The following is a 24,104-nucleotide window of genomic DNA, read 5'->3' as shown; positions in this document are numbered from 1 at the left end:
CCTGCTTTTACTATATCCCATTTCAGCTGCATTTAATATTTTTATCATGTTTTTTGTAAAGTTCTCTCCCACTTGATTTATATTGCTCTGTTCTCTCGTGGCTTATTTGGTATTTAGCCAACTAAATATTTACTCAACATCTGACTCGGTCTACCCTCTTTTAAAATTGCGATTCAATATACCTAAAGCACAACACAAAATTATATCTAGGCAGGGGGGTGGTACTCAAGTCCTTTAATATCAGCTAGTCCACCTGTACCACCAACCTGAACAGACGCCAGCAAGAGTCAACTCTTACTATGCTCGTGCATCCCAACAGGAGAGCAGCCTTGCATACATACAGTTTTTATGGGCTGTATTTAAATACAATTGATCCTTGAACAACACAAGCTTGAGCTGTGGGGATCCACATACATGCAGATTTATTTCAATAAATACAGTGCAGAACTACAATGGTCTTCTGCTTATGATTTCCTTCCTTCCTTCCTTCCTTCCTTCCTTCCTTCCTTCCTTCCTTCCTTCCTTCCTTCCTTCCTTCCTTCCTTCCTTCCTTTTTCTTCCTCCTTCACAAGCAGGAGGAACAGCAGACAAAGGAAGAGGGAGAAGCAGATTCCCTGCTAAGTAGGGAACCTGATACGGGGTGGGATCCCAGGACTCTGAGATCATGACCTGAGCTGAAGGCAGATGTTTTTTTTTTTTTTTTTTTTTTTTGAAGGCAGATGTTTGACTGACTGAGCCACCCAGGTACTCCTCCTTATGATTTTCTTAATAATATTTTCTTTTCTGTAGCTTACTTTATTTTAAGAATACAATATATGAGACATAGAAAATATGTGGTTATCAGCTGTTATGGTATTGTAAGGCTTCCAGTCAATAGTAGGCTATTAGTAGGTAGATTTTGAGGAAGTTAAAAGTTATGCATGGATTTTCAACTGTGCGGGGGTCAGTACCCCTAGCCCCCATATTGTTCAAGAGTTAACTGTGGGGATGCCTGGGTGGCTCAGTGGTTGAGCGTCTGCCTTCGGCTCAGGGAGATCCTGGAGTCCCGGGATTGAGTCCCACACTGGGCTCCCTGCATGGAGCCGCCTCCTCCTTCTGCCTAGGTCTCTGGCTCTCTCTCTCTGTGTCTGTCATAAATAAATAAATAAAATATTTAAAAAAAAAAAAGAAAAAGACTTAACTGTGTATGTGTTGCAAGTATTATATACCCCTAAAACAACTCACTGTTACATGTTTGAGGCATTATCAGTTTCAGTATTTTTCTACCCTAACTACTTCCTTGTTTTCTCCCCTTAACCACATACAGTCTGGTTATTGCTGCTACCACACTAATGAAATTGCTTTGGCAAGGATAACCTGAGTGGATTTTTTTAAGACCTTCTACTTAGTTGATCCCAAGCTTCTAAAATTTCTTCTTTTTTCTAACTGCTTACTTGTTCAGGACACCTTCTGCTTCCTCAACTGATAATAGTATTTTCCATCCTGGAAGTATATACATTTCCCTCAATTCAATTTTTGGATCTCTTCTTTCCACTTTCTTCCCTTTGGCAACCTTATATCATTCTCATAACTTAATATCAAATCTGTCTCTACAGTTCTGATATCTCTCCCAAGTTCCATACCTGTATCTTCCATTATCTTCTGAACAAGCTGCAATAATGATTGTCAGTTGGACTCCTGACAATTCTCTTATCTGACAGGAATTTAACAATACAAAGTTGAAGGGGGTAAAAGAAAAGGAAAAGAAGCACAGAAAATATGGAAAGAATGGGAGGAAGAAAATAAATAAAGCTATATGAATCAGTTCCCTAGACCAAGTGTGAGGTAGAATAACTAATCTAACATTTCTACAACTGACTGTACTATTGGGTGATTTGATTATAGAGGATTTTGCTTGTATACAGTCTCACTCTATGTTGACTGTAGAACGTGTAACTCTAACATAAGATGTGATTTCTTTAAAATGGCCACAATTTGCTTACTATTTATTGAGAAGTCTTAGGATTTTATATGAAATACTAATGCTCACAGTAATTTTATGAGGGAAGGTGAATTTTTGTATATACTTGAGGAGATTGACATTCAGTTATTTACCCAAAGAGGCAATCTCAATAACTGAGCACAGGATGTCCAACTCAAAAATCTATGCATTTAGTATCTATTCTACACTGTTTCTCATGTATCCTCCCAGGTGTTCAAGTAGTTTCACAAATTGAAGACCGCCAAGAGCAAATTCATTCTTCACATGACAACTGATTGTCTCATACATTTCCTAGTCAGTCATGCCTAAATTTTCAGTTACTTTTAACCCTTTCTCATCCTGCCACATCCTATTCATAATCACTTATAATCATAGTTTCATTTAAGTTTGCTTCGCACTCACCATAATCCTTATAAATGTTATATTCTTATTACTATACTGCAAAATCCTCAATATCTTAAATAATGTCCAACTCATTAGTGTTGATGTCTTCTTCAACGAAGATGATACCTATTAATTGAGATCTTTACTTTCTTTGGATGTCAGAGGCCTCAAATCATTTGTATTTTACCTTAAAGCCTTCTATCTTGTATTTTACCTTCTATAGTGAAGGTAGAATTTTAAGCAGATGGAAAAGAAGGGCATTCTAAGAAAAAGAAGTAGGAGCAATAATGCTGAAGTAGGAAAATTCAAGATGAAACAAGTCATTTTAAGGACTTCAGTGGGCCCAGAGCTTGGGTTTGTAAGGTCAACAAAAGGTAAATTGTGAAGAGCCTAAAGTACAGGCCTAGATGTTCTTGTTTGCTTGGTTTTATTTTTTATTTAGAGTAGATAAAGTTTTTGGATGAGAAAGGATGTCACAAGGAAAACCTAAAATTTAAAGTAGTCAGTACTGGTGCACAGAGGTGAATAGAAGGAGGACAAGAGACAATGAAGCTATTTAAGACTGGCACAAAACAGACACATAGATCAATGGAACAGAATAGAGAGCCCAGAAGTGGACCCTCAACTTTATGGTCAACTAATATTCGATAACGGAGGAAGGAAAGACTATCCATTGGAAGAAAGACAATCTCTTCAATAAATGGTGCTGGGAAAATTGGACATCCACATGCAGAAGAATGAAACTAGACCACTCTCTTACACCATACACAAAGATAAACTCAAAATGGATGAAAGATCTAAATGTGAGACAAGATTCCATCAAAATCCTAGAGGAGAACACAGGCAACACCCTTTTTGAACTCGGCCACAGTAACTTCTTGCAAGATACATCCACGAAGGCAAAAGAAACAAAAGCAAAAATGAACTATTGGGACTTCATCAAGATAAGAAGCTTTTGCACAGCAAAGGATACAGTCAACAAAACTAAAAGACAACCTACAGAATAGGAGAAGATATTTGCAAATGACGTATCAGATAAAGGGCTAGTTTCCAAGACACAGGCAGAGGGAGAAGCAGGCTTTATGCAGGGAGCCTGACATGGGACTCAATCAAATATGTGCAAGTTTAAGTAACTCAAATATATGCAAGTTTAAGTAACTATTTACATACCATTTTCCTTAATCCATAAAGATACTGAAGTAGACTAACACATGATGTTTTTAAAAAGTGTTACTCATTGTCCATAATTAATCTCAGACCTCATGTTCCAAGTTGATGGAGTTTTTGTATTTACATATTCATTCAGTAAACTTTGAGTGCCAACTTTGGCACAGAACTCTCAATTTTCTGTATTAAGAATAAAAATATTAATACAATATCACCCCTTCCCTTATGAATATGAATAAAGTATATATAAATTTAATACATAAGATATGCATATATAAACACTTGTTCATGTAGGGATATACATATTTAAATTGACATCAATTACATAAAGATAGTAATAGTCTAAGGAAAAGTTTAAGAATGAGGTAATTTGGGCAGCCTGGGTGGCTCAGCGGATTAGTGCCACCTTCAGCCCAGGGCCTGATCCTGGAGACCTGGGATCAAGTCCCACCCACATCGGGCTCCCGGTGTGGAGCCTGCTTCTGCCTCTGCCTGTGTCTCTGCCTCTCTTAATCTTTAGTACAACTCTACCCACAAAACAACTAAAAAATATGTTGCAGTCAAAGCCACTTTGATGAAAGCTTGGAGGAGCTGAGACTAATCATTTTCTCAGTTCCTGAGGACTCTCCAGGAGCAGACTCACCGGACAGCTCTCAACATTGGTAGGTCGGTGAGGGATAATAAAAGGTAGGACATCCAACCACCCAGGGCAGGCATTAGGGGTGTGGCTCCGGTTTTTGCAACTCGTCAGCATCACAAAGTAGTGCGTTGGGATGGGAACACTAGTGTTCGTTAGGTATCTAAAAACACAATGGAAAAGATCTCATGTTATTATACTTTTGCTTCTAAAACTAATAAATGTTGTCACACATTTTTAAAGAAATGCTATAGTAAAAATATAGTTAAGAAAGTAAATGAAATAGAAAGTACAAAATCTTATCACATGACTTTAGACTTCCATAAGCCAGAACAGAACTTTATAGAAGTTCAAACTTGGTCATTATAATATTATGGTAAAATATGAGAATATTAAGGAAAGCAGACCATGATATTACGCCTCCTGTGTTTCCTAGTTTTGTTGACTCTATAGTGACAGAGTGACATTTTACAGTAGAGCAAGGACTGGAAACAAAGAAGCACAAATTCCAACTGTAGCACTTCTGCAAGATGTTTGGGCTAGTGCTAATCCTCTCACATTCTAAGACTTTGTAAGTTTCCTCAAGTTTAACATGGAGGTGATCCTGTACTACCAACTTCACAGTGCAGACATGGGGATAGATCATACAACCGATATGACAGTCCTTTAGTTTTAGATAATGAACATGAAAGTGCTTTTAAAAGTTTTAAGTGCCAATTACGAGCCACTAAAAGAAATATGACTGCTGGGGATCCCTGGGTGGCTCAGTGGTTTAGCCACTGCCTTTGGCCCAGGGCGCGATCCTGGAGTCCCGGGATTGAGTCCCACGTCGGGCTCCCTGCACGGAGCCTACTTCTCCCTCCTCCTGTGTCTCTGCCTTTCTCTCTCTATGTCTATCATAAATGAATAAATAAATCTTTTTTTTTATAAATTTTTATTTATTTATGATAGTCACACAGAGAGAGAGAGGCAGAGACACAGGCAGAGGGAGAAGCAGGCTCCATGCACCGGGAGCCCGACATGGGATTCGATCCTGGGTCTCCAGGATCGTGCCCTGGGCCAAAGGCAGGCGCCAAACCGCTGCGCCACCCAGGGATCCCTGAATAAATAAATCTTACAAAAAAGAAAAGAAATATGACTGCTATAAGTAGTGATATGATAGTGATTTTAGGATTTCTACATGAACTCAGAAGGTTTGTATTCTGGCTTTCCCACTTATTAGCTGTGGAACATAAATAAGATACTTAACCTCTCTATATCTCAGTTTCTCCATCTCTAAATAGGGAGGCTAACAGAATCTAACATAGGAATGTTTTGTGGACTAAATGACATGTATGTGTTTAAAAAGATACTTATGTAGTAAAGTGCTATCAAAGTGTTTGCTAGAATTATTAAATGGTGAAATGAAGGATTAATAAGCACTAAAACAAGAACAAGACAAATGAAATAGATAAAGGCCATACACTGAGTTGTCATAAATGTTCCTCTATCAAAAGCTATAGGTAGAGGAACACCTGGGTGGCTCTGTGGTTGGGTATCTGGCCTTGGCTCAGGGCATGATCCCAGGGTCCTGGGATCGAGTCCCACATCAGGCTCCCCCCAGGGAGCCTGCTTCTCCCTCTGCCTATATCTCAGCCTCTCTCTTGTCTCTCATGAGTAAATAAAAATCATTTTTTAAAAAAAAAGGTATAGGTAGAAACCATTGCATTACACAATCTAGGCTCAGACAGCATAATTCTTTAGTTTGGTCCTTCATATACTTTGATAATAAAAGAAATAATGGATAAAACTTCTAAACCTCTCTATTCCTGTGTGCTGCATTCAAAGGTAATTCTTAGCAATGTATTATGACCAGGTTTGGTACAAAGACATACAAGTTAACACAACTGATTTTCTAGGGGAAACCTCTACCCTCTCCTGGGAGATAGTTTATTATCCACTATGGACAATATTATGAATCATCACTAATTGTTTTTTTTAATTAATTTATGTACTGGCTCTATATTTATTGATAGTACAGTGAGTCTTTCTTATCTCTTTAACCTTTACAAAATCACATTTTCCCTGTGCCCATTTATTTAGAAATTTCCTAAATAAAAATTTTGCTAATTTTTTCTTTGCACATTAGTCTAGATATTTGCCATATAAATATTTTGCAATATTTATAGACCAGTTGAAGATAGTCAATAATAACATCCCTATGTAAATATATTGTGTAATATTTAGAAGACTAAGCTTTTATTTAGAATACTGAGGTTTCCCCTCATAATACCCTATTGCTAAATCAAAAAATTCATTTGTTTGCAAATTACTTACCCTGTGATTTCATTTGGAGCATCAAAATGACCATCATAATTATAATCAAATACTGGTCCACTAACCACATTTACTCCATTTCTTTCCATGGAGAGTTTTACAAGAAGAAAACTGTGGAAGTAATCCCACATTTCTAAAAATAATAGAATAAGACGTTAAAAATATCTACCTTTTCAGATCCAGGAAATAGAGAGATCTCCCCCTAAAATCAATAAAAACCGTTCAACACCTCGACATCTAATAGTTAAGCTTGCAAATTCCAAAATAAAGAGAAGATCCTTAAAGCAGCAAGAGACAAGAAATCCCTGACCTTTATGGGCAGGAATATTAGGGTAACAGCAGACCTCTCCACAGAGACCTGGCAGGCCAGAAAAGGCTGGCAGGACATATTCAGGGTCCTAAATGAGAAGAACATGCAACCAAGAATACTTTATCCAGCAAGGCTCTCATTCAAAATGGAAGGAGAGATAAAGAGCTTCCAAGACAGGCAGCAACTGAAAGAATATGTGACCTCCAAACCGGCTCTGCAAGAAATTTTAAGGGGGACTCTTAAAATTCCCCTTTAAGAAGAAGTTCAGTGGAACAATCCACAAAAACAAGGACTGAATAGATATCAGGATGACACTGAACTCATATCTTTCAATAGTAACTCTGAACGTGAACGAGCTTAATGACCCCATCAAAAGGCGCAGGGTGTCAGACTGGATAAAAAAGCAGGACCCATCTATTTGCTGTCTCCAAGAGACTCATTTTAGACACAAGGACACCTACAGCCTGAAAATAAAAGGTTGGAGAACCATTTACCATTCAAATGGTCCTCAAAAATATCTACCTTTGTTGAACATGGAAATATTTTCTATAATAGGTAGGTACATTTAAATAGCATCAAATTGTATTTTAATAATTGTCAGTGGTGATTAGGTAATTCTGCAAAACAGTCCATGTAACAAAAATAATAGTCACCTTGATGGGGGTGCCTGGGTGGCTCAGTTGGTTGTGTGTCTGCCTTCAGCTCAGGTCATGATCTCAGGGTCCTGGGATCAAGCCCTGCTTTGGGCTCCCTGCTCAGCAAGGAATCTGCTCCTCCCTCAGCCCCTCCACTCCTTGTATTTTTTTTCTCTCTCTCTAATAAGTAAATAAACAAAATCTTAAAAAAATAGTCACATTGATGACACTTCCTGTTGCTGATGTAGTTGCAGTCTTGAAATTAAGTAAAATATTTCCTTTTAAAAAGATTATTTATTTATTCAGGAGAGAGAGAGAGGCAGAGACATAGAGAGAGGAAGAAGCAGGAGCCTGATGCAAGACTCAATCCCAGGACCCTGGGATCACACCCTGAACCGAAGGCAGACGCTCATCCACTGAGCTACCCAGTTATCCCAAGTAAAATATGTTTCCTAGTGCTGAGGTGCTTTGGGGACAGTGATATTAAATAGTGGTCAGAATATACACACTACTTTATTAATTACGATTCTAGGGACAAACACATTTCACATACTTATGGTAAGTGTCAGTAAAATTTTGTTTTGTGACTAGCCATTTACAGCTAAATTAGATTAAAAACAAATCATTGAAGTTCTAGTGACAAGGCATCCAAAATTGAAGTAAGTTGAAAGAAAGAAAACTATTTCAGAGATCCTTCCTATTTCTATATTAAAGCATTAGAACAAATGACTCAATATCAGGGACAGATTGCAAACAACATCAAAAAGATGTGTTTAGTTTATAAGCTCATAAAGCCATTTAGATGTTTTTAAATTAATAATCTAAATGTGTACTTACTTTTAAATGCTTTATACATAGGGACCAAATTACTTGTGATTAAAGCATCATATTGACTATCAGAAGTCCTGTTGTTTGCTGTAAAACAAATGGATTTGATTAACTCTAGCTAGAAGAGAAAATATAACAAAATACGTAATTAGCAAAATACTATTACATACCAATGAAAATTTATTAGCAGTTGAAATATAGGAGTACTAAGTACTCTCCAGTAAAGGTTATAAATAAGGCCAGCAGTTTCATACATTTGATACCTATAGGTTGAATGGTGACCTTCAGAAAGATATATCCAAGTCCTAATCCCCTGTACCCGTGAATGTGATACATAGGAAAATTGGGTCTTTACACAGAGTTATGGGTCTCAAGATGAGATTTATCTTGGATTGATTGGATTTATCCAGGATCCTGGGATCATGCCCTGAGCCGAAGTAGACACTCAACTACTGAGCCACCCAGGTGTCCCATCTGTAGGTGTTTTAATAAGATATATCAGTTTATTTATCGTAAGTCTGTGTTAGGTATTTAAATTGATATACTACTTACTTTCACCAAGCTTTTTTTCCCCCCACTCTAAAAATCCCTAAGTTAAAAATCTCTAAATTGACCTCTTAGGTCATGGCTTCCAGAAAAATAAAGCCAAATATCAGGAGTAAATCCATTCCCAGAAGCTGAAATTGCTTAAAATCTCATTGAGTGAGTTAATAAAAATGGCATTTCCTGCTGAATAAGGAAGAGATTTGAGTTCAGAAAAAATGACACTGGCTTTTGCATGTTCCCAAGAGAGATGTTTTCTAAAAATAATAAATAAATGTGAAGTTCATTCAGCTGCTTAATCTACGGTATGAAATTGATGGACATATGCATGCTCCATGTGTCACAGGCCCAAATTCCAGCCTGATTTCTTGCTACAGGCACAGCTGCATGCTCCATGCAGACTTTACCTTGGGTAGCAGACAGAAAAAAATGGTTTTTTTTAGATGCCTTGTGTCCCTTTCCAAAGAATCTTCATTCAGTTTTAAAATTAAACCTAAACCTGCCAAATTCTCTGAACGTCTCAGCCAGATTAGAGCTGATGTGTGGTTCCCACTGCAAAATTTATTAGTCTTTCTTATAGCTGTTGCTTGGCTATAGGTCACCCTACAACCACTGGAAGCCGCCTGGGCAGCTAGTTTTCCCCAAGCAGGTAGTTTTGGTGGGGGGAGAATATGTTTAAGGCACACGCCCACATCCAGCTGATGAGGGCTTTCTAAAGTGCTGCCCTAAAAAACAGTCATACTAACCGGGAGGATAGAGGAAGCCATGGGTGATATTCTGGTCTGCTAAATAAAAGGAACACTTTTGGCTTTCAGAAGGAGCAACTCTGACATCAGCCCGCAGACAGTCTGGGACAGTGGGAGGAAGAGGCGATGTGTCTCCCTGTTGAAAAAGAGAAAAAGTCAGGACAGGAGAGCCCCGTCCCGGAGGAGCAGGAGCTGCACCGACCTTCCCGGGCGGAAAGGGGCTCGTGGGGAGGTGGAGCAGGACCAGGAGGGCGAGGAGGCCCTCGGGCTCCCGGGGACAGTAACAGAGCAACTGCGCGCCCAGGAGAGTGCGCCGAGCTCCCTAAGGGCTGCAGCGCGCACGGCGGGACCCGGCGGGACCCGGAGCAGCTGAAGGGGCTCGGGGGCGGCTCCGCGGAGGGGGCTGCGCGGCCCCGGGAGCAGCTCGGAGGGGCTCGGGCAGAAGAAGAGGCTCCGTGCGGAGGGGGCTGCGCGGTTCCAGGAGCAGCTCGGAGGGGCTCGGGCGGCAGCTCCGCGGAGGGGGCTGCGCGGCCGGGGAGCGCGAATCCACCAGCGCAGGCTCCGGAGCACAGGGCGCCGGGACACAGCCCAGGATCCGGCCTCCCCCGGGACAGGCAGAGGCCGGGAGGGCCCAGGACAGCAAGGACGCTCCTGCCCCAGCTGAGCACATCAGCGGCCCCGCCCCGGAGCCTCCAGGCCCTGCAGAAGGAGTTCCTGCCGGAGCTGACTCCAGGTTTCCAGAGCTGCCCCGCCACTGGGGCTGTTCCTCCTGCGGCCTCACGGGGTAAACAACCCCCACCGAGCCCTGCACCAGGCAGGGGCAGAGCAGCTCCCCCAACTGCTCACACCTGAAAATCAGCACAACAGGCCCCTCCCCCAGAACACCAGCTAGACTGACAACTTCCAGGAGAAGCCAAGGGACTTAAAGAACACAGAATCAGAAGATACTCCCCGGTGGTTCTTTTTTTGTTTGTTTGTTTTTGTTTTTGTTTTTGTTTTTGTTTTGTTTTGCTTTTTGATTTGTTTCCTTCCCCCACCCCCTTTTTTTCTCCTTTCTTTTTCTTTCTCTTTTTCTTCTTTTTTTTTTCTTTTTTTTTTTCGTTTTTTTTTCTTTTTCCTCCCCCTTTTTTTTTCTCTTTCTCTTTTCTTTCCTTCTTTCTCTCCTCTCTTTTTCTCTTTTTCCCAATACAACTTGCTTTTGGCCACTCTGCACTGAGCAAAATGACTAGAAGGAAAACCTCACCTCAAAAGAAAGAATCAGAAACAGTCCTCTCTCCCACAGAGTTACAAAATCTGGATTACAATTCAATGTCAGAAAGCCAATTCAGAAGCACTATTATACAGCTACTGGTGGCTCTAGAAAAAAGTATAAAGGACTCAAGAGACTTCATGACTGCAGAATTTAGAGCTAATCAGGCAGAAATTAAAAACCAATTGAATGAGATGCAATCCAAACTAGAAGTCCTAACGACGAGGGTTAACGAGGTGGAAGAACGAGTGAGTGACCTAGAAGACAAGTTGACAGCAAAGAGGGAAACTGAGGAAAAAAGAGACAAACAATTAAAAGACCATGAAGATAGATTAAGGGAAATAAACGACAGCCTGAGGAAGAAAAACCTACGTTTAATTGGGGTTCCCGAGGGCGCCGAAAGGGACAGAGGGCCAGAATATGTATTTGAACAAATTCTAGCTGAAAACTTTCCTAATCTGGGAAGGGAAACAGGCATTCAGATCCAGGAAATAGAGAGATCCCCCCCTAAAATCAATAAAAACCGTTCAACACCTCGACATTTAATTGTGAAGCTTGCAAATTCCAAAGATAAGGAGAAGATCCTTAAAGCAGCAAGAGACAAGAAATCCCTGACTTTTATGGGGAGGAGTATTAGGGTAACAGCAGACCTCTCCACAGAGACCTGGCAGGCCAGAAAGGGCTGGCAGGATATATTCAGGGTCCTAAATGAAAAGAACATGCAACCAAGAATACTTTATCCAGCAAGGCTCTCATTCAAAATGGAAGGAGAGATAAAGAGCTTCCAAGACAGGCAGCAACTAAAAGAATATGTGACCTCCAAACCAGCTCTGCAAGAAATTTTAAGGGGGCCTCTTAAAATTCCCCTTTAAGAAGAAGTTCAGTGGAACAGTCCACAAAAACAAAGACTGAATAGATATCATGATGACACTAAACTCATATCTCTCAATAGTAACTCTGAATGTGAACGGGCTTAATGACCCCATCAAAAGGCGCAGGGTTTCAGACTGGATAAAAAAGCAGGACCCATCTATTTGCTGTCTACAAGAGACTCATTTTAGACAGAAGGACACCTACAGCCTGAAAATAAAAGGTTGGAGAACCATTTACCATTCGAATGGTCCTCAAAAGAAAGCAGGGGTAGCCATCCTTATATCAGATAAACTAAAATTTACCCCAAAGACTGTAGTGAGAGATGAAGAGGGACACTATATCATACTTAAAGGATCTATTCAACAAGAGGACTTAACAATCCTCAATATATATGCTCCAAATGTGGGAGCTGCCAAATATATAAATCAATTATTAACCAAAGTGAAGAAATACTTAGATAATAATACACTTATACTTGGTGACTTCAATCTAGCTCTTTCTATACTCGATAGGTCTTCTAAGCAAAACATCTCCAAAGAAACGAGAGCTTTAAATGATACACTGGACCAGATGGATTTCACAGATATCTACAGAACTTTACATCCAAACTCAACTGAATACACATTCTTCTCAAGCGCACATGGAACTTTCTCCAGAATAGACCACATATTGGGTCACAAATCGGGTCTGAACCGATACCAAAAGATTGGGATTGTCCCCTGCATATTCTCGGACCATAATGCCTTGAAATTAGAACTAAATCACAACAAGAAGTTTGGAAGGACCTCAAACACATGGAGGTTAAGGACCATCCTGCTAAAAGATAAAAGGGTCAACCAGGAAATTAAGGAAGAATTAAAAAGATTCATGGAAACTAATGAGAATGAAGATACAACCGTTCAAAATCTTTGGGATGCAGCAAAAGCAGTCCTAAGGGGGAAATACATCGCAATACAAGCATCCATTCAAAAACTGGAAAGAACTCAAATACAAAAGCTAACCTTACACATAAAGGAGCTAGAGAAAAAACAGCAAATAGATCCTACACCCAAGAGAAGAAGGGAGCTAATAAAGATTCGAGCAGAACTCAACGAAATTGAGACCAGAAGAACTGTGGAACAGATCAACAGAACCAGGAGTTGGTTCTTTGAAAGAATTAATAAGATAGATAAACCATTAGCCAGCCTTATTAAAAAGAAGAGAGAGAAGACTCAAATTAATAAAATCATGAATGAGAAAGGAGAGATCACTACCAACACCAAGGAAATACAAACGATTTTAAAAACCTATTATGAACAGCTATACGCCAATAAATTAGGCAATCTAGAAGAAATGGACGCATTCCTGGAAAGCCACAAACTACCAAAACTGGAACAGGAAGAAATAGAAAACCTGAACAGGCCAATAACCAGGGAGGAAATTGAAGCAGTCATCAAAAACCTCCCAAGACACAAGAGTCCAGGGCCAGATGGCTTCCCAGGAGAATTTTATCAAACGTTTAAAGAAGAAACCATACCTATTCTCCTAAAGCTGTTTGGAAAGATAGAAAGAGATGGAGTACTTCCAAATTCGTTCTATGAAGCCAGCATCACCTTAATTCCAAAGCCAGACAAAGACCCCGCCAAAAAGGAGAATTACAGACCAATATCCCTGATGAACATGGATGCAAAAATTCTCAACAAGATACTGGCCAATAGGATCCAACAGTACATTAAGAAAATTATTCACCCTGACCAAGTAGGATTTATCCCTGGGACACAAGGCTGGTTCAACACCCGTAAAACAATCAATGTGATTCATCATATCAGCAAGAGAAAAACCAAGAACCATATGATCCTCTCATTGGATGCAGAGAAAGCATTTGACAAAATACAGCATCCATTCCTGATCAAAACTCTTCAGAGTGTAGGGATAGAGGGAACATTCCTCGACATCTTAAAAGCCATCTATGAAAAGCCCACAGCAAATATCATTCTCAATGGGGAAGCACTGGGAGCCTTTCCCCTAAGATCAGGAACAAGACAGGGATGTCCACTCTCACCACTGCTATTCAACATAGTACTGGAAGTCCTAGCCTCAGCAATCAGACAACAAAAAGACATTAAAGGCATTCAAATTGGCAAAGAAGAAGTCAAACTCTCCCTCTTCGCCGATGACATGATACTCTACATAGAAAACCCAAAAGTCTCCACCCCAAGATTGCTAGAACTCATACAGCAATTCGGTAGCGTGGCAGGATACAAAATCAATGCCCAGAAGTCAGTGGCATTTCTATACACTAACAATGAGACTGAAGAAAGAGAAATTAAGGAGTCAATCCCATTTACAATTGCACCCAAAAGCATAAGATACCTAGGAATAAACCTCACCAAAGATGTAAAGGATCTATACCCTCAAAACTATAGAACACTTCTGAAAGAAATTGAGGAAGACACAAAGAGATGGAAAAATATTCCATGCTCATGGATTGGCAGAATTAATATTGTGAAAATGTCAATGTTACCCAGGGCAATATACACGTTTAATGCAATCCCTATCAAAATACCATGGACTTTCTTCAGAGAGTTAGAACAAATTATTTTAAGATTTGTGTGGAATCAGAAAAGACCCCGAATAGCCAGGGGAATTTTAAAAAAGAAAACCATATCTGGGGGCATCACAATGCCAGATTTCAGGTTGTACTACAAAGCTGTGGTCATCAAGACAGTGTGGTACTGGCACAAAAACAGACACATAGATCAGTGGAACAGAATAGAGAATCCAGAAGTGGACCCTGAACTTTATGGGCAACTAATATTCGATAAAGGAGGAAAGACTATCCATTGGAAGAAAGACAGTCTCTTCAATAAATGGTGCTGGGAAAATTGGACATCCACATGCAGAAGAATGAAACTAGACCACTCTCTTTCACCATACACAAAGATAAACTCAAAATGGATGAAAGATCTAAATGTGAGACAAGATTCCATCAAAATCCTAGAGAAGAACACAGGCAACACCCTTTTTGAACTCGGCCATAGTAACTTCTTGCAAGATACATCCACGAAGGCAAAAGAAACAAAAGCAAAAATGAACTATTGTGACTTCATCAAGATAAGAAGCTTTTGCACAGCAAAGGATACAGTCAACAAAACTCAAAGACAACCTACAGAATGGGAGAAGATATTTGCAAATGACATATCAGATAAAGGGCTAGTTTCCAAGATCTATAAAGAACTTATTAAACTCAACACCAAAGAAACAAACAATCCAATCATGAAATGGGCAAAAGACATGAACAGAAATCTCACAGAAGAAGACATAGACATGGCCAACATGCACATGAGAAAATGCTCTGCATCACTTGCCATCAGGGAAATACAAATCAAAACCACAATGAGATACCACCTCACACCAGTGAGAATGGGAAAAATTAACAAGGCAGGAAACAACAAATGTTGGAGAGGATGTGGAGAAAAGGGAACCCTCTTACACTGTTGGTGGGAATGTGAACTGGTGCAGCCACTGTGGAAAACTGTGTGGAGGTTCCTCAAACAGTTAAAAATATACCTGCCCTACGACCCAGCAATTGCACTGTTGGGGATTTACCCCAAAGATACAAATGCAATGAAACGCTGGGACACCTGCACCCCGATGTTTCTAGCAGCAATGGCCACGATAGCCAAACTGTGGAAGGAGCCTCGGTGTCCAACGAAAGATGAATGGATAAAGAAGATGTGGTTTATGTATACAATGGAATATTACTCAGCTATTAGAAATGACAAATACCCAGCATTTGCTTCAATGTGGATGGAACTGGAGGGTATTATGCTGAGTGAAGTAAGTCAGTCGGAGAAGGACAAACATTATATGTTCTCATTCATTTGGGGAATATAAATAATAGTGAAAGGGAAAATAAGGGAAGGGAGAAGAAATGTGTGGGAAATATCAGAAAGGGAGACAGAACATAAAGACTGCTAACTCTGGGAAACGAACTAGGGGTGGTAGAAGGGGAGGAGGGCGGGGGGTGGGAGTGAATGGGTGACGGGCACTGGGTGTTATTCTGTATGTTAGTAAATTGAACACCAATAAAAAAAAAAAAAAAAAAAAAAAAAAAGAAAAAGAAAAAGAAAAAGAGAAAAAGAAAAAAAAAAGTTATGCCCACAGTTGTGGCAAACCTACACCTTATATGGTTTGTAACTTCCCTAGAATGTTTTTCATTTAACCTTTTCCTATCCTTTTTTCTTACTGAATCAGGTCTACGCAAGCAATGGAAATGAAGTGTATTCAATGTTTTCTTCTGTGGTTCCCTTCTGGTTAGGGACAGTGGGAGGGCAAATCAAAAACATCCTGGAAAGGAATATTTGCAGAATAAAATCCTAAATTAAGAGCAAATGAATAATGAGAGCTCCTGCTAAAAAACAAAAATTCTTTTCAGGATCTAATTTTTAGGTGGTAATGACATATGGTGTACTTACAAGTAAATATTGAAAGTAAAATGAAAATAATTCCTTTTAAAAATACACATACGAGGGATGCCTGGGTGGTTTGAGCATCTGCCTTCGACTCAGGATATGATCCCAGGAACTGGGATCAAGTCCCACATTGGGCTCCTGCAGGGAGCCTACTTCTCCCTCTGCCTGTGTCTCTGCCTCTCTCTGTGTCTCTCATGAATGAGTAAATAAAATCTTTAAAAATATATATTAAAAAATTAAAAAATAAAATACACATACAAACTGTTGGGGAATCTGAGAACATATAATTCAAAGAAGCCACAGTTTTCTGAACTTACTTATTTGGGGACTTAAATTGTAGCTATGTCATTATGTAATATAGGAATATTATTTTTTGCAATTTTCCTTGTAACTCCATTTATTTTTTTGTGACTCCATTTAAACACTAAAACAATAATTAATCCATTAGCAGACATCCTATAAATAGGCTGCCTAACCCAAATGTTTAAGGCACTATAGTTTTAAATTATATTTCAATTAGCATATAATCGTAAATAAACATTTTGCTATTCATGTAATTTTTCCATTTAATTTTAATTGATTCATATGCCCAATACTCCCCATAATGTATATATTTCTTAACAAGAACAAAAAAAAAGGTTTAATTAAATTAGGATATCCTTCCCCTATTTACTGCATTGTAGTAAAAGCAAAAATTACCTGCTGTCTAAACGTATAATCATTTGATAATATATTCACGTATGAAATCATCACATGGTATATTTTAAGTCTATACCATTTTTATGCCTATTATATCAAATAAAGCTGGAGAAACATAAAATGTAAAAGATGAATTCACAAAGAAAAAGGCAAAAAACACTGCACTATATCCATAAGCAGGAGAGTACCATGATGAGGTATAGAATAGGTAGGAGATGAGGATGAGGGAAGTCTGTGGAAAGCCAGCCAGAGAATGTACTCCCTAACAAATTACAACACCCCAGTCGGAAAAAAAACACCATATTGAAGTTGAGTAGATTCTTCAACTTGATTGAACACATTTATCTCTGCTCCCTTCCAAAATCCCACTAAAAGAACGTTAATGATGGAAACACATAATGGATAATAAGAAATTTTCAAAAGCTGGAAATCAGATCAACATATTTGTTCACTATTGTAACATGACTTAGTAGGCCACTAAATACTGACAACAAAAAACCATGACTGGGGAAGGCACAACAGAGTGGATTCCTACTACCAAATACTTGGGAGTTTCCTAAAGACAAGCAATGTACATAGGGCCAGAAAGAAGAGACCAGATTGAAGATAGAAAATTTACTCCCTGGAGAATTTGAACCAGAGAAATGTTCAGTCTATGGACACAAGACAGGCCAGAGAGCAGGTGCACCATATTGAAAGCAATGGGATTAAATACAAATGTATATACTGGATGGTAAGACTCCTCCCATTCTCATTGCTCACAGGAATGCTGCCTGATTCTATATGCTGGGTCAGATTAAAAGTGTCTTTTCTACATGAAAGACTCCTAACTCTGGGAAACGAACTAGGGGTGTGGAAGGGAAGGTGGGTGGGGGGTGGGGGTGACTGGGTGGCAGGCACTGAGGTGGGCACTTGACGGGATGAGCACTGGGTATTATTCTGTATGTTGACAAATTGAACACCAATAAAAAATAAATTTATTTTTTTTAAGTATCTTTCCTTTGGGAAACAAACCAGCCTAAAAGGAAAACTAGATGCTTATAATTGGAATTTTTCCCAAAAAATGGCTGGTTCTTATCCTGAACAACCTATCAGTCTATCACTAGCCCAGCCTCAGCCATGAAGCTTAGCATCTCTCCCTTAACATATAAAATTATAACCAAGGATTACCAAACATTTTGTCAGGGTTGAGGAAGAACCAAGATAAAAAGCAGACAACGCAGAAAGAAGAGAAAACTTGCTCCTTGGTGAGAAGAGAGTATAGAGAGTATAAAAGGCCATCAATATAGAAAGAAGAGAAAGCTATAGAAAAGCAGAAACAGCTCTTTGGATTTATTTTTTTTTAATTTTTATTTATTTATGACAGTCAGAGAGAGAGAGAGAGGCAGAGACACAGGCAGAGGGAGAAGCAGGCTCCATGCACCGGGAGCCCGACGTGGGATTCGATCCCGGGTCTCCAGGATCGCGCCCTGGGCCAAAGGCAGGCGCTAAACTGCTGCGCCACCCAGGGATCCCAGCTCTTTGGATTTAAAAGAAAATATGGCAACAGAAATAAAATAATCAGTAATATTTGTAAGATGAAGTTGCAAATATCTTTCAAAAGTAAAATTAAAGACAAAAGATCGAAAAAATTAGGGAACATATAAAAATATTAGTCAGTGCAGGAAATGTTATGTCCTAGTAACTTGAAGAAAAATTATCTCTAAAATTCTAAAGCTAAACCATCCAATAACTATACAGATAGAACAAGAATATTTAAGATGCATAAAGTTTCAAAAATATACCTTTCCTTCTTCCTTTCTCAGGAAGTTCCTGAGTGATAGAACCCACCAAACCCAAAAATAAACCAAGAAATATGATGATATTTGTATTAGAGGCATGGATTAGCTCCCACCATTTATTTCACTCTCCTAGTTGCAGACACTGGAAAGCTAAAAACATTTGTTTATATTGTTTCAAAAACATATCACGGTAAACAGTTCTGAATGACAAAGGGGCATGTGAAGATGTCATAAAATAGAAGAACCAACAGTATCAATTGTGAGCCCCAGAGACAAAAAGAATATTGTGAGTTGATGTTTCCTACCACAGGTCTTTATCCTTTTACTCTAAAACTTCACATATTGTGGATAGAACTGGAGGGTATTATGCTGAGTGAAATAAGTCAATCAGAGAAGGACAAACATTTTATGGTCTCATTCATTTGGGGAATATAAAAAAATAGTGAAAGGGGGATCCCTGGGTGGCGCAGCGGTTTGGTGCCTGCCTTTGGCCCAGGGCGCGATCCTGGAGACCCGGGATCGAATCCCACATCAGCCTCCCGGTGCATGGAGCCCGCTTCTCCCTCTGCCTATGTCTCTGCCTCTCTCTCTCTCCTGTGTGACTATCATAAATAAATAAAAAAAATTAAAAAAAATAGTGAAAGGGAATAAAGGGGAAAGGAGGAAAAAATAAGTGGGAAATATCAGAAAGGGAGACAGAATGTATACAATGGAATATTCCTCAGCCATTAGAAACGACAAATACCCACCATTTGCTTCAACGTGGATGGAACTGGAGGGTATTATGCTGAGTGAAGTAAGTCAATCAGAGAAGGACAAACAGTGTATGTTCTCATTCATTTGGGGAATATAAATAATAGTGAAAGGGAATAGAAGGGAAGGGAGAAGAAATATGGGAAATATCAGAAAGGGAGACAGAACATAAAGACTGCTAACTCTGGGAAACGAACTAGGGGTGGTGGAAGGGGAGGAGGGCGGGGGGTGGGGGTAAGTGGGTGACGGGCACTGAGGGGGACACTTGACGGGATGAGCACTGGGTGTTATTCTATATGTTGGTAAATTGAACACCAATAAAAAATTTATTAAAGAAAAAAGAAAGGGAGACAGAACATGAAAGACTCCTAACTCTGGGAAATGAACTAGGGGTAGTGGAAGAGGAGGTGGGCGGGGGTGGGGGTGACTGGTTGACAGGCACTGAGGTGCACACTTGACGGGATGAGCACTGGGTGTTACTCTACATGTTGGCAAATTGAACACCAATAAAAACTATATTTATAATAATAAAAAAAAAGAAGAAAAAAAAGAAGGAAAAAAAGAAGATTCTTCACCATGACCATGTGGGATTTATCTCTGGGATGCAAAGTTGGTTCAACACTCGTAAAACAATCAATCTGATATATCACATCAACAAGAGAAAAAACAAAAACCACAGGACCCTCTCAAAAGATGCAGAAAAAGCATTTGACAAAATACAGCATACATTCCTGATCAAAATGCTTCAAATTGTAGGGATAAAGGGAACATTCTGCAACATCTTAAAAGCCTGCAGCAAATATCATTCTCAATGGGTAAACACTGGGAGCCCTTCCCCTAAGATCAGGAACAAGACAAGGATGTCCACTCTCACCACTGCTAGTTAACATAGTACTAGAGGTGCTAGCCTCAGCAATCAGACAACAAAAAGAAATAAGAGACATTCCAATTGTCAAACTCTCCCTCTTCGCAGATGACCTGATACTGTACATAGAAAACCCCAAAAAAAAAAAAAAAAAGAAAAGAAAACCCAAAAAACTCCACCCCAAGATTGCTAGAACTCATACAGCAATTCAGCCATCTGGCAAGATACACAATCAATGCCCAAAAATCAGTGGCATTTCGATATACTAACAATGAGATGGAAGAAAGAGAAATTAAGGAGTCAATCCCATTTACAATTGCACCCAAAAGCTTAAGATACCTAGGAATAAACCTAACCAAGGAGGTAAAGGATCTATACACTAAAAACTACAGAATACTTCTGAAAGAAATTGAGGAAGACACAAAGAGATGGAAAAATATTCCATGCTCATGGATTAAAAGAATTAATATGGTGAACTTGTCTATGCTACCCAGGGCAATGTACACGTTCAATGCAATCCCTGTCCTAATACCATGGGCTTTCTACACACAGTTGGAACAAACAATCAGTGTGGAATCAGAAAAGACTCCGAATTGCCAGGGGAATATTGAAAAAGAAAACCGTGCCTGGGGGCATCACAATGCTGGATCTCAAGCTGTACTACAAAGCTGTGATCATCAAGACAGTGTGGGACTGGCACAAAGACAGACACATAGATCAATGTAACATAATAGAGAATCCAGAAATGGGCCCTCAATTGTATGGTAAACTAATATTTGACAAAGCAGGAAAGACGATCCACAGAAAAAGGACATTCTCTTCAGTAAATGGTGCTGGGGAAATTGGACAAACACGTGCAGAAGAATGAAACTAGACCATTATCTTACAGCAGACACAAAGATACACTCAAAATGGATGAAAGATCTAAATACGAGACAAGAATCCATCAAAATCCTAGACAGGAAAACACAAATGTTGGAGAGGATGTGGAGAAAGGGGAACGCTCTTGCACTGTTGGTGGGAATGTGAACTGGTACAGCCACTCTGGAAAACCGTGGGGGAGGTTCCTCAAAGAGTTAATCATACAGCTTACCCTACAACCCAGCAATTGCACTGCAGGGGATTTACCCCAAAGATACAGATGCAGTGAAACGCCAGACACTTACATGTTTATAGCAGCAATGTTCACAATAGCCAAACTGTGGAAGAAGCCTTGGTGTCCATCAAAAGATGATTGGATAAAGAAGATGTGGATTTTGTATATAATGGAATATTACTCAGCCATTAGAAACGACGAATACCCACCATGTGCTTCGACATGGATGGAACTGGAGGGTATTATGCTGAGTGAAGTCAGTCAGTTGGAGAAAGACAAACATTATGATTTCATTCATTTGGGGAATATAAAAAATAGTGAAAAAGAATAAAGTGGAAAGGAGAGAAAATGAGTGAGAAATATCAGAGAGGGAGACAAAACATGAGAGACACCTAACTCTGGGAAACGAACAAGGGGTGGTGAAAAGGAAATTGGGCGGGGGTTGGAGTGACTGGGTGACGGGCACTGACGGGGGCACTTGACAGGATGAGTACTTGGTGTTATACAATATGATGGCAAAAAAACCTCAATAAAAAATATATATATATAGGGATCCCTGGGTGGCGCAGCGGTTTGGCGCCTGCCTTTGGCCCAGGGCACGATCCTGGAGACCCGGGATTGAATCCCACGTCGGGCTCCCAGTGCATGGAGCCTGCTTCTCCCTCTGCCTGTGTTTCTGCCTCTCTCTCTCTCTCTCTCTCTCTCTCTCTCTCTCTCTTTCTGTGTGACTATCATAAATAAATAAAAATTTAAAAAAAATATATATATATATATAATGAAATAAATAAAATTCTTCTTCTAGTCACAGTTTTTTCCTACAGGGAATTTTTATAGTTCAAAAAAGTGTGATATGAATAATGTTCCTAGTTTTTTGAAGAATCATAAGACATGATTGGGTCATAATTTATATTAGTGCTAACAAGCTTTGGAAACAAGAGAAGGCTATTAAAAATTCAATGAGGGATCCCTGGGTGGCGCAGCAGTTTGGCGCCTGCCTTTGGCCCAGGGCGTGATCTTGGAGACCCGGGATCGAATCCCACGTCGGCTCCCGGTGCACGGAGCCTGCTTCTCCCTCTGCCTGTGTCTCTGCCCTCTCTCTCTCTCTCTCTCTCTCTCTCTGTGTGTGTGTGACTATCATGAATAAATAAATAAAATCTTAAAAAATAAATAAAAATTCAATGATATGGTACATATATACACATATATATCGAGAGAAATGGAAACATTTTTCAAGAGTGCTAGATTTTCCTCTCAGAAAACGTTCTTTGATTTACATCAAATTTATAAGGTAATTGTAACATAATCAAATTTATTGCGCTAAATTTTCACCCAGCAACTGAAAAAGCAGTTCACATAATCCTACTGTGTGGCCCCAGAAGCAAAACCTATATACAATCTACTCAACCCTAATAGTTTTGAAGTTATTGTAGCAGGACCATGATTTCAAATCACAGCTACTTCTCCAGAACTCTTCTGAGATAACATTAACAAAAATTAGAAAAACCATCAAAACCATAGAAAAACAACAGCTCCATAAAACTTCAAGGCATAAGCCAACTGGGCCCATGCTCCAAAAATTGCTTATTTAAACTCTGACTTTTCAAACACAGGGCTGATTTAAAACATTTTTTATATTTTTAATCAATTTATTTTTTATTGGTGTTCAATTTGTCAACATTCAAAATAACAGCCAGTGCTCATCCTGTCAAGTGCCCACCTCAGTGCCCATCACCCAGTCAACCCCATCCCCATATGATGGCCAGTGATGCAGAGCATTTTCTCATGTGAGTGTTGGCCATGTCTATGTCTTCCTCTGTGAGATTTCTCTTCATGTCTTTTGCCCATTTCATGATTTGATTGTTTGTTTCTTTGGTGTTGAGTTGAATAAGTCCTTTATAGATCTTGGAAACTAGCCCTTTATCTGATACGTCATTTGCAAATATCTTCTCCCATTCTGTAGGTTGTCTTTGAGTTTTGTTGACTGTATCCTTTGCTGTGCAAAAGCTTCTTATCTTGATGAAGTCCCAATAGTTCATTTTTGCTTTTGTTTCTTTTGCCTTCGTGGATGTATCTTGCAAGAAGTTACTGTGGCCGAGTTCAAAAAGGGTGTTGCCTGTGTTCTTCTCCTTTATCGAATATTAGTTGACCATAAAGTTGAGGGTCCACTTCTGGGTTCTCTATTCTGTTCCATTGATCTATGTGTCTGTTTTTGTGCCAGTATCACACTGTCTTGATGACCACAGCTTTGTAGTACAACATGAAATCTGGCATTGTGATGCCCCCAGGTGTGGTTTTCTTTTTTTAAATTCCCCTGGCTATTCGGGGTCTTTTCTGATTCCACACAAATCTTAAAATAATTTATTCTAACTCTCTGAAGAAAGTCCATGGTATTTTGATAGGGATTGCATTAAACGTGTATATTGCCCTGGGTAACATTGACATTTTCACAATATTAATTCTGCCAATCCATGAGCATGGAATATTTTTCCGTCTCCTTGTGTCTTCCTCCGTTTCTTTCAGAAGTGTTCTGTAGTTTTTAGGGTATAGATCCTTTACCTCTTTGGTTAGGTTGATTCCTAGGTATCTTATGCTTTTGGGTGCAATTGTAAATGGGATTGACTCCTTAATTTCTCTTTCTTCGTCTCATTGTTAGTGTATAGAAATGACACTGACTTCTGGGCATTGATTTTGTATCCTGACACACTGTTAAATTGCTGTATGAGCTCTATCAATCTTGGGGTGAAGTCTTTTGGGTTTTCTTGATTTAAAACACTTTTATGTGAATCT

General features: G+C 39.4%; 1 protein-coding gene across 14 annotated transcripts in view; it reads right to left on the bottom strand.

The window, feature by feature from the left end:
• The window catches only part of ENPP3 (ectonucleotide pyrophosphatase/phosphodiesterase 3), a 103,128-nt gene that overhangs the window by 2,384 nt on the left and 76,640 nt on the right, over window positions 1-24,104 (bottom strand). For 12 of the 14 annotated variants that reach the window (XM_072833899.1, XM_072833896.1, XM_072833900.1 and 9 more), the window contains 4 exons: window positions 9,548-9,683; window positions 8,268-8,345; window positions 6,486-6,618; window positions 4,176-4,332 (listed from right to left, as the gene is read on the bottom strand). In XM_072833899.1, the coding sequence (XP_072690000.1) occupies window positions 4,176-4,332; window positions 6,486-6,618; window positions 8,268-8,345; window positions 9,548-9,683 (504 nt within the window). Of the gene's footprint in view, window positions 1-4,175; window positions 4,333-6,485; window positions 6,619-8,267; window positions 8,346-9,547; window positions 9,684-24,104 lie in introns of those variants that run through there. The other 2 variants (XM_072833905.1, XM_072833906.1) reach the window with 2 other exon arrangements.

Source organism: Canis lupus, chromosome 7, assembly GCF_048164855.1.
Source record: "Canis lupus baileyi chromosome 7, mCanLup2.hap1, whole genome shotgun sequence".
In the NCBI taxonomy this organism is placed as follows: Eukaryota; Metazoa; Chordata; class Mammalia; order Carnivora; family Canidae; genus Canis; species Canis lupus.
Note: the sequence above shows the minus strand (reverse complement) of the source record. Positions and strands in the feature narration are given on the sequence as shown.